Source organism: Nicotiana tomentosiformis, chromosome 8 (assembly GCF_000390325.3).
Source record: "Nicotiana tomentosiformis chromosome 8, ASM39032v3, whole genome shotgun sequence".
NCBI classification, from domain to species: domain Eukaryota; kingdom Viridiplantae; phylum Streptophyta; class Magnoliopsida; order Solanales; family Solanaceae; genus Nicotiana; species Nicotiana tomentosiformis.
In genome coordinates, this window is record NC_090819.1 from 87,822,702 (window position 1) to 87,834,858 (window position 12,157).

The window sequence follows — 12,157 nt, forward strand, 5'->3', positions numbered from 1 at the left end:
TGACGTTTAAAATAATTATCGAAAATTAACCGAACCGTACGAATACCGAAGAGAAACCAACATAATTGGGACGGTTTTGAAAAGTCTAATTATGGTAATACATAGTAGAATAACCGAAAAATTGGTACGGTATAAATTTTATAAAATAACTGGCTGAACCGAACCATTGACACCTCTATATCAAATTACTGAGTCATATCATGAAAGTTTGGGAGAGGGTGGTAGAAATGAGGGTGAGGAGGACGGTGTCTATTTTAGACAACCAGTTTGAGTTCATGCAGGGGCGATCTACCACGGAAGATATCCACCTTATTAGGAGGTTGGTGGAACAGTACAGGGATAGAAAGAAGGATCTGTACATAATGTTTATTGATCTGGAGAAAGTGTATGACAAGGTTCCTAGAGAGGTTCTATGGAGATGTCTGGAGGCAAAAGGTATGTTGGTTGCTTACATTAGGGTGATTAAGGACATGTATGATGGAGCTAAGACTTGGGTTAGGATAGTGGGAGGTGATTCGGAGCATTTTCTGGTTGTTATGGGGTTACACCAAGGGTATGCGCTCAGCCCATTCCTATTTTACCCGGTGATGGATGCATTGACACACATCCAAGGGTGACATGGTGTATGTTATTTGTTGACGACATAGTTCTAATTGATGAGACGCTAGGCGACGTCAATGAGAGGCTGGAGGTTTGGAGATAGGTCCTTAAGTCTAAGAGTTTCAAGTTGAGCAGGACTAAAATGGAATACCTAGAGTGTAAGTTCAGCATCGAGCCGACGGAAGCGGGAGTGGACGTGAGGCTTGAATCACAGGTCATCCCCAAGAGGGATAGTTTCAAGTACCTTGGGTCGGTTATACATGGGGATGGTGAGATCGATGAAGATGTCACACACCATATAGGGGTGGGGTGGATAGAGTGGAGGTTAACGTCTAGAGTCCTGTGTGACAAGAAAGTACCACTGATACTAAAAGGTAAGTTTTATAAAGCGGTGGTTAGACCGACCATATTGTATGAGGCTGAGTGTTGGCCAGTTAAGAACTCACATATCCAGAAGATGAATATAGCAGAAATGAGGATGTTGAGGTGAATGTGTGTACACACTAAGATAGATAAGATAAGGAATGAAGATATTCGGGAGAAGGTGGGTGTGGCCCCCATGGATGATAAGCTGCGGGAAACAAGGCTTAGATGGTTCGAGCACGTTCAGGGGAGTAGCCCAGATGACCCGGTAAGGAGGTGTGAGTGACTGGATTTAGTGGGTACGAGAAGAGGTAGATGGCGGCCTAAGAATTATTGGGGAGAGGCGATTAGGCAGGACATAGCGTGGCTTCAGATTTTCGAGGACATGACCCTAGACAGGAAGTTGTAGAGGTCGAGAATTAAGGTTGTTGGTTAGAAGTTAGTTGTGAATATTTCTACGGCGCACCAGAGTGAGGCTAGTCTGTTAGAATTTAGTCTTAGACTGCTAGTGGTTAATGTTGAGTTCACACTACTCTTTCGTTCCTCTTAGAGTTGGGCTTTATCTATTGGTTATTATTTTACTTTTCATCTATTTTCTGGTTCTTGTGATGATGTTATGTTGTTCTTTGGTTTGTATTGATGGTACTGATATATTGCCTCTTTTCGTCTTCTTGAGCCGAGGGTCTATCGAAAATAGCCTCTCTACCCCTTCGGGGTAGGGGTAAGGTATGAGTACACACTACCCTCCCCGAACCCCACTAGTGAAATTTCACTATGTCGTTGTTGTTGTTAGAGTGAAACTCCTCTAGAAATCAAGAACAAAGAATAAGCCTTTTTTGTAACTACATGGGTAATATTAGCTCAAAATTACCCCTCAATATTTTTATTTATTTAATGTTTGTTTGTAACAACTGCGAATATTACCATACCAACAAACATAAGCAACAAATACACCTACAGAGCACCTAATCTCACACCCCCTCTTGTAGAAAGATTGTCGTGAAGAAACTTAGGCCTCCACCATAAAAACTAATTACAAAGAAGTTTTTGGATCTGCCTATTACAACTACTAGCTTTCCTAGTCAGCATAAGAAGATCTAATTTTTCTACAATTTCCTTTTTAATCTATGTCAAAACTATCTCAATATGTACACTCTTGTTTTTGAAAATTGTCTAGTTCCTTGCCCTCAAGTATGATAGATGATTGCTCCCTATGCAGCAGCCATAATTTTCTTTTTTGAATTGCTTCCAGTGCTTCCTTATGATTCTTTCCATAACCATATGCACTTCCGCAACTTTAAGTTGAATGCTCAACCAGCTAGATAGCTTATTTCTTAGCTGTTTAGTCCATGCACATTCTGCAAACAGATGGAGGGATGTTTCTGCAGTATGTGCAGTACATAGGTAGCATTCAGCAGTATCAAAATGAATATTCAAGTGTCTGAGCCTCTCCTTTGTTAATAACCTTTTCTGCGCAGCTAGCCAAAGAATAAATCTATGTTTGGCTGACCTATTGCAGTTTAAACTAAGTCATTTATCCTCCATCTAGTATAAGTGCCCTTTAGTATATTATGACTTCTGATAGTAGAGTACCTTCCTACAGAAGTCAGAGTGTACCTGACATTAGAGTACCAGTTAATCATATCATTTTGCAATTTATTAAGTTTCTTCCAATATCAACTGCAGTCAGTAGGAGGTTTATGCATCCAAATGTTATTATCATTCTTCATATATAATCCATGGACCCATTTAACCCACATAGAATCTTGCTTCTCTGATAGTTGCCACAATAGTTTGTCACCTGATGTACCATTCCAAGTTTACAGCCTTTTATGTTCAATCCCCCATATTTTATTGGAACACACACTTTCTCCCAAGAAACTAGTGAGGGCTTCTCCTCCTCCTCAAACTAGGGGGGGAGTATTAAATATTATCCTCCATGTATAATTAATGTTATATTTATATTGAAACTCTTTTATAGATCAAGAACAAAAAAACAAGCCTTTTTTTGTAATTACATGGGCAATATTAGCTCCAAATTACCTCTTAGTTTTTTTTAACAACTACGAATATTACCGTACCAACAAACATAAGTAACAAGTACACCAACAGAGCACCTAATCTTACATATCCCTTTTAGAAAGATTGATGTGATGAAAACTTTGGCCTCCATCATATAAACTAATTACAAAGAAGTCTTTGGATCAGTCTATACTCTATAACAACTACTAGCTTCTCTAGTCAGCATAAGAAGATCTAATCTTTAAATATATGTAAAAACTTTCTCAATATGTACACTCTAGTTTTTGAAAATTGTCCAGTTTCTTGCCCTCAAGTATGGTAGATGATTTCTCCCTATATAGCAGCCACAATTTGCTTTTTTGAATTGCTTCTGGAGCTTTCTTTTGACCCTTTCTATAACCATCTACACTTTTGCAGATTGAAGTTGAATGCACAACCAGCTACATAGCTCATTTGTTAGTTGTTTAGTCCATGCACATTCTGCAAACAGATGGAGGGATATTTCTGCAGTATGTATAGTACATAGGCAACATTCAGCAATATCGACATGAATATTCAAGTGCAGTATGTACTGTACATAGGCAGCATTCAACAGTATCAACATGAATAAGTGTTTGAGCCTCTCCTTTGTTGATAACCTTTTTTGCACAACTAGCCAAAGAGTAAATCTATGCTTTGGCTGAGCTATTGCAGTTTAAACTAAGTCATTTATCGTTAATCTAGTATGAGTGTCCTTTAGTATATTATAACTTCTGGTAATAGAGTATCTTCCTCCAGAAGTCGAGTATACCTGCCATTAGAGTACCAATTGATCATATCATTTTGCAATTTATTAAGTTTCTTCCAATGTTAACTGCAGTCTGTAGGAGATTTATCCATCCAAATGTTATTATCATTCTTCATATATAATTCATGGATCCATTTAAACCACAGAGAATCTTGCTTCTCTGATAGTTTCCACAATAGTTTGCCAACTGATGCGACATTCCAAGTTCTACAGCCTTTTATGTTTAATCTCCCATATTTTGTTAGAAGTTGGAACACACACTTTGACCCAAGAAACTAGTGAGGGCTTCTCCTAAATAACACCCCCCCCCCCCCCCCCAAATAAATACTCCATGTATAGTTTGTCAACTTCTTTTAGCACATTTTGTAGAAGAATAAAAATAGCCCCCAGAAGTTATGTATAGAAAATAATATTGCATTAATAATTTGTAAACTCCCAGTATAGAAAAGTTGTTTAGCATAACTATTATTAATCCTTTAAGTGATCTTGTCAGTCAGTTGGTGACACTCCAACTTACTCTACTTTTTTGAAGAGAGTGGTAATCCCAGGTATCTAATAGAAAAGGTCCCTATTGAGAACCTTGTAGTGTTTAGTAGATTCTTCTTAGTATGTTCATCCACCCTTGCAATAAAGATATTTAATTTTTTCATATTTGCTATCATACCAGTGACTTTTGTGAAATGATCCAATACCTCCATAACTTTTCTAATAGACTGCTTTTTTGCTTTACAAAAAACCTCTAAAAGCACTGACCCTATTCTCACATTTTACCGTAGGAGGTCCTCATAATACTGGACAAACAATCTAGCAATGTGTATTTGTTCGGTTTGCCAGATGCCTTGGTTTTCTTTCAACTGAGTAATAACATGCTTCAATTTACTATGCTATGTGACAGAATAAAAATACATGGTGTTATCAACTCCAAGTCTGATCTAATTGGCTTTACTTCTGTGTTGCAGGTACATCTCAGCCAAGTATGATGAATGTCTTAATTTCTGTTATTACTCCTTTTCCGGTTGTTAAAGTATTTGGTTACCAAGGTCTAGATGAAGTTGTTCATGTGCACACTATAATGCCACTCTATCCTCATTTGATTCAGATGCAATTTCCCGAAGTGTTGTGACTTTAGTCTTCTTAATTCTTTCTTAAGCATTTTCAATTATCTTACTACTTGTAGCATCTTACAATCAATTATGTGAGCATCCCATCATGTTTCAATCATCCTCATGAATTGAGGGTGTTTAGACCAAATATTAGAATACTTGAAGGCTCTTCTAGGTTTCACAATATTGTCTTGAAAGGTGGCTTAGGTAGAGCAATTATCATCAGTACACTCAACCAAGTACATAGCCTTACATGCATGCATAGTGTGAAGCCATTCATTATTTATGAACATCAATCTATCTTAGAATATATTCTTTAATTAGAACCTTTATTATTCCAAGTATGCCTCTAACCATTGTGAGCTAACTCCATCAGACCACATGTATCAATACATGTCTGGAAATCTATAAGTTCTTGCCAGGTAACAGGATTTTCTCCAAGCCTATTATCATTATTTAGCACTGAATTGAGGTCACCAACCACTAGCCATGGTATAGTACTCTTTACAGTATGTGCTACTAATTCATCCCATAGTTGTCTTCTTTCCTCTTTTGTATTAAAAGCATACACAAAAGAAATCATACAAGTAACCTGTGAAGGATTATGATACACCTCACATGTCACTACCGGAGCATCAATAGAGATAGGTACTACATTATTGTAGTCTGTCCTCCAAACAATTATCACTCTCCCATTATAGTGTGCCTCAAGATTAGTGATATAATTCTACCCTCCAAACATCTTATTAACTATGCGCTCGATCTTTACTTTTATTTCCAGCAATTTCACAAATCCTATATTTTTATTATTGCAGAGGAGTTGAATCTCCTTCTGCTTATTTGGGCCATAAGCCCCCTCACATTCCAATATGGGATCCTAACCATTCCGAGATGTGGGAATAGCTAGACTACTCTCGGTTCTCCCATGTGCAGTATTTGGGTCTTTGCTAACATTTGGTTTTTGTAATACTTGAAAGGAGTTGCTCCCTTCCATTGGCTGTACTTTAGACTCATTCCTTGCTTCTCTCATAGGTGTGACCCAACCAGTATTTGCTTGCCCTTTCTGAGTCCTTATTGTTGGCTGCCCTAGTGGTTGAGTTCATTTGTCTTTATGAATATGTTGTTTTTCCTCAGTTGGTCCAGTGTCTTGCACCATCCCTGTCCCATGCTTCTCTTGTTGAGCCACATTTGGGGGTATACCTAGTTGCTCTTGTGGTGCAACATGTTGGTTCCCTTGTGGATGAGGGACAGTTTTGACCTTCTTCTTTCTACAATCTGTAACATCTTGCCCATATTGAAGACAACTTGCACAAGGTGGGCCTCCAATCATATAGGACCTTCTGCTTCATAAGGCAACCCTTCTCATTCCTAAATACCACAGAATCTGGTAGGTTAATATCCATTCCTACTTTTACCAATAAACTAGCAAACCTCAATCCAACCTTCCTCTTTGTGTTCTGATCCACCATGAGATGCCTACCAACACGGCTACCAATCTTGCTCAATCCCTTTGGACTACAATACTTAAAGTTTAATCCATATAGGTACAGTTTGTATTTTCTCCTTAGAGAACTCCGTATCAGGATTCCAGAATTTGACAATAAATGGCTTATTATAAAAATGGAAGATATTCCCTGGGAGAACATTATTTTTCCGTGCAACAGTCAAATCGAACCAAAACAATGCCATTCTTAAGCATTGCTATCTTACTTATGCCATGTTTGTTCCAGAGTCTCTGAATATATTCTTTTATCACTGCAAATGGGGGATGAACTCCCCATACTACAGCAGAATTCCAATACTTTATTTCTGAGGTAATGTCCTATAATTCTATGTGTGTGATAGAGGACTCACCATGCACATGAGGAGCAACATATTCAAGATTGAATCCAGCTTTATTGATCTCTGTAATATCAAAATTGTACCGTATAGAGCATCTCGGAGGTTGAGAATCCAGTTCCTCCTCAACTTCATCAGCCCTCAACGTCCTTCCATTATTATTTGGAGAATTCCTTCCCGTGTTAGAGAAATTCTACACAATCTCAGTCCATTGACGTAGTACTTGAACCTTGTTAGCATCAGTTCGTGTTTCCTCCATTATCTCTGAAATTGCTTCTGAATTTTCGACATGTTTGCTTAGAATGTTCCTCGTGGTTATAGAGGATGAGGCTACCTCTGCGACCAGAGCATAATTGATTTGTATTTCATTCACTTTTGTAGAAATTGATTGGAGTTACCATTGCATTGGATCCATGTTCAACTCGTATTCCTTGTGTTTTCTCTACCTGCGAACCTTGATTCCCTCGTGGTGTATTACCCTTTCCTTTTGAAGCATCCTCTTGTGCCAGTAGAGCTTTTGGGGATGGAATTCGAGCTCTCTTTCCCATGGTTAAGCGCATGTTAGTTAAACTGCATCGGGAGAGAGAAGCCCGTCTTCTCTGCTTCTTATTTTACTATTGTAATTATACTTTATACTACTACAATATATGAGAGATTTTGAACCAAGTTAAACAAGTTTTTCTTTTTTGTTTTGGGGGTGATAATATTATTTTGAAGTATGTTGAAGAATTGACTACTTACTAAGCCTAGATAGTAAAATTTTAATAGAATTATACTTGTGAAAGCAATAGGCCAAACTTGCTTGGAACTTACGAAAATGAATGAAGGTTACCGTTAAACTTCTATATAAAAATTTCGTTTATAGTGCTTGGTTATTGCGCACATACAATGACACTTGATATTTGAATCTTATTTGATTTTTGTAGGTACAAATTACCTAAAGAATGATCTTTTCAATTTTTACGAAGAGCAAGTGCAAATTTTTCCTTTAATTATTTGTGGGTGATTTTAAGATTATAATCTTTGTATTAGCATAATACTACCTTTGGTTCTAAATGAATGGGTTAATCTTTAGACCCCACATGACATTGAATAATGCAGAATTACCTGAGGGGATGTAAAGTCGAATGCCCGGAGAATATTTATCTATATTATTATAAAAGTGGGAACCCCAAAAGTTAAAGTTAAGTTACTAAAATGTCCTTCTAAATAGTTTAAATAATTTACGTAAAAGAAATTAAACAAAAACAACAAATTTATTTGAAAGGATACAACCCTTCAGATTAGTAACTAATATTAGTGTTCGGTCGGTTTTAGACCTCACATTTGGATTACTAGGGATTATAATACCATTTAATTAGATGTCATTAAAAGACACTCCTCTATCCCAAGCATATTAGTTATACTATCCTGATTAGTCTTTTTGTTCTTATTTGAAAACTAGCAATATTAAAGAGCATTTCTAATAAAAGGTTATTAATTTTCCGATGCCTTACAAACAACTTTTAAGATATACTTCAACGTCTTTCCGCTGATATCAAAATAAATTAATTAACAACCCTTGCTCTTATTTTAACACTATATTATTTTCATACCCACTTCAAATATTTGTTTAAATTTCTCACATTTTTTTCTTCTCTTGTCTTCTTGATTGTTAAATTTTCACAGGCGGCTGCTCGTCTCTTCTTTTGTCAAACAAACTTCCATTACAATACATTGTGAGTTGTAATATAATTTTTCAATCTATGCGTTTCTTTGTTTAATTCAATTAATGATTATGCTACTTTAAATATTGATTTTCTTTTATTTTAGATTCTTTGTTATTATGATAATTATAATATTTGACAATCAAAAAATGTAAAAGAAAATATTAGTTCGTTGTCGGAAAATAAATGGTTGGCAGAAAAAAAAATTAACGATTGTACAACAATATGTAATTGAAGTTTTTTTTTAAATTATAGTTCTTCATGTATGTTGTTCATTAATACAAAAAACAATTACAACATATTAAAAAGCATGACAACAAGTATTTCTATTGCATATATGATTAAATCTCTTATTCATTGTCACACCCCATTTTCTACCCGTAAAATAATATTGTGTGGATTAAAGGGTTTTTTCAATTAAAGTGACAAAATTGAGTAGGGATTATTTTATTTACAGAGTCGCCACTTGGAATTGATTTTATTGGTGTTCCAAGTCACCTTTTATTTGAATCCCTAATCAAAGAAAGATTTGACTCTATTATTATTGGTCTGCGAAAATAAAATCCGGGTAAGGAATTCTGTTAACCGGGGAGAAGGTGTAAGGCATTCTCCGAATTCCGTGGTTCTAGCACGGTCGCTTTTATTGACTAAAATTTGGCTTGAATTAATTTTGGATAAAGTGCATTTTATTAGCCTTGAATTACTATCGTCTAATGTCGCTTAAAAATTAATAATTAAATTTTATTAATTTTGCCTTGTAGCGTATAAGCACACAAGGTTTTATTTGATTATATGTACTAAAACAAGAAACGTGTCGGTACATATGGTTTAAATATAATTAATTTTGAAGAGTCAAGGAGCGGGAATGCACACATGGCTACTTTATTAAATAAATATCGACCAAGGATCGTGTATGAACACATGGTCTACATCTCAAACGTGCCTAAAATTGCCAATCGCTTAAATTAATTATTAAGGAAATGAGCTAATTAATTAGTAACAAAATCTGATTTTTTTTTTTATTAGAATGACACTTTAAAGCTTGGTCCAACTTGTTATTATTATTATAATATTATTTTTTTTTAAAAGAAAAAGAAAATAGGCAGCTATGGAATTATATTGATGTTGGGATGTTGCTATTAAAGAAAATAAAATGGATCAAACTTTGGGTTTAGCTATTGGGCCTAACCAAAGTGAGCACTTTTATGGCCTTTATATGAATTTTCTAAGTTCAAAAGCCCATGTTTCTGGAGATTAATACAACAACCCAATAGCAATCCATGTTCAAAATCCTTTAATCAATTACTCTAACAGGTTTTTATTCTTCTTTTGACGAAAATATATATATATATATATATATATATATATATATTTGGGCATTATGAGAACGAAAGAACAAGCCCCAAAAAAAAAACTTAAACTTTTCATTAATTACCAAAAGCATAGAGCAGGGAGGCAACCTATGACATTTAAAAAAAATATAATCTATTATAACAATGTAAAGAAGAGAAATTACTCATATGGAAGAGTATCTTACTAGAACACATATAAAAATGCTTTTGCAATTTAGTTGTAACAAAAAAAATAAAAAACAAAAAGCTACTTTTATTACTACATAACCTTCTAGTTTAAAAAATACCACTTCTGCTTTGAACCAATAGTACAGATTCCAACAATCATTAAAGAAGATTAAACTTAAGAGCCCAAAAACTTATGATATACTATTCTTAAAAAACAAACAGTAGACCAACGAGATACTGTTTCAGCTGATCTGAAAGGAAGATTGAAGTTTTAACTTATCCAGAATTCCGCACACTTTGAGATATACATGCAGCATTTAAATATTTCTTTCTTCATTAGGTCTCTTCAAGCATGCTCAAATAACAGAAACATGTTCATAGATATTGAAAATCTGCATTACAATAGCTTAAAAGTTACCTGAATGGCTGAAAATCAAAACTATAGCAAAGATGGAACACCGGAAGAACAAACTAACGAACAACAGCGAACTAGCAAACTTTCAGCAGTGAAAAGAGCAACCAAACAGCAATCTTTTAACCCGAAGTGACCCGGGAACTCAAAACAGAAGTTCAGTGTCTTGAAAAAGGAAACAAGAACTCGGCTAACCTTAAGAGCTTAAGTTATTTTTTACAAGGTATTAGCTTTCAAAAGAATCACTCACAAACTTTCAGTTTTTCAGTTTACTTTGTTGTTCAGCTGATGCCTTTTACTCTTAAAGTTGTGTATTTTACTTAGAGTGAGAAATGCCTCTGTCTTCTAAGTATAAGAGAGTGTGTGTTCTTTTTTCAGTCATTAAGCCTCCCCATTCTAAGTGTAAGAGAGTCCCTTTTATAGGATAAAAGCAACCCTTTCAATAGGCAAATAAAGTTAGATTTTTGGACAAAGACTGACTTTGTGTGCTAAACATTATTCAAGGTCTGTCCCAAAGGTGAAAGGACAGCCTGAAAATCTGTTGTGTCAGAAGCAAAGAGAAAAAATATCCTTTCAGCCACCCTACTAGTAAAAGTAAGCTACTATTACCCTATTTTATGATAAAATAAACTAACTTCATATTTTAACCACCAACAATAAACTACTTGCTCAACACAAATCAAACTTGGACAACTATGAACTGATAAAGCATAGACGAGACTAAAAACGTAATTGAACTAAGTATTCAAACCACCCTGATGGGAATGAATTCGATTTGTGCAAACTAATTACTAAACAAACAACTAAATTCACAAACTAATGCTCAAAACAGAACGAGCATCGTTAATAATCGGACAACGACTAACAACAATTAAATAATCGACTAACTAAGTGAACGATTTAACTAATACACTAAAGATCATGTTTAAATCAATAACGAATCTAACAAACCACTAAACTAAATAGAGATAGCTAATTAAATAAACCTAACTTGAAACTCTAATTAACAAAAAATAACCAAAACAGAAAAATAAAAAATAAAATAAAATAAAATAAAAATCAGAAACTAATCTACTAAATTTAAAAAAATCAGAAATTAATTAAAGAGATGACGATTATACCTAACAAGTATGCTTGAAGCCGTTCGAGCCACGAGAAGATGCCGAAGATGCTAAAAGGCGACTACCCGACTCCGAAATGCATGTTTCTTTCGGGTAGATGCTAGAACGAAATGCGTTTCAGCATCTCGCCAAAAGAAACGAGTGTCTTTGAATCGAAAATAGCTAAAATGGGGGTTCGGGGCATTTTGGCGGTGGTGAGGCGGCGGAGCCGTGGCGGCGGCGAGGAGCGGGCCGGCGGCGACGGAGATTTTGGGGGTGAAATAGGTAGGAAAAGATAGGTCTCGTGGAGCTCTATCCATTCATGTATGTGTTGTAGGGTGGTGTTGCCCGGAGCTTCAAGAATTTGGACCAAAAAATAACGGCTAAAGTTTCTTAGATCTACAATTCAAGGAGTTTGAGGGTTTTTTAAAGGAATTGGTTTGGAGATATGGGAAGAGGAGGTTGTGGAGATTATATGGTGTTAATTTGGAGGTGTTTGGAGGTGGTCCGCCGCCGGTGGGTGATTTCCGACGGCGGTGGAGAGAAGAGAGAGAAGAAAGAGAAGAGAGAGAAGAGAGAGAGAGAGAGAGAAGAGAGAAAGAGTTATGGGTGAAACGAGGGAATTTTTCAGATTTTTGAGGCTTTAAATACCTCTTGAGAGATCAAATATGGACCATTAGATCAATGGATGATCAATGGATGAGA

General features: G+C 35.7%; 1 protein-coding gene across 1 annotated transcript; it reads left to right on the top strand.

Moving 5' to 3' along the window:
• Positions 1-227: 227 nt before the first annotated feature.
• LOC104118059 (secreted RxLR effector protein 78-like) lies at positions 228-617 on the top strand. Its single transcript, XM_009629233.2, has one exon. It carries the CDS (start codon positions 228-230, stop codon positions 615-617), a length of 390 nt encoding a protein of 129 aa, XP_009627528.2.
• Positions 618-12,157: the final 11,540 nt, after the last annotated feature.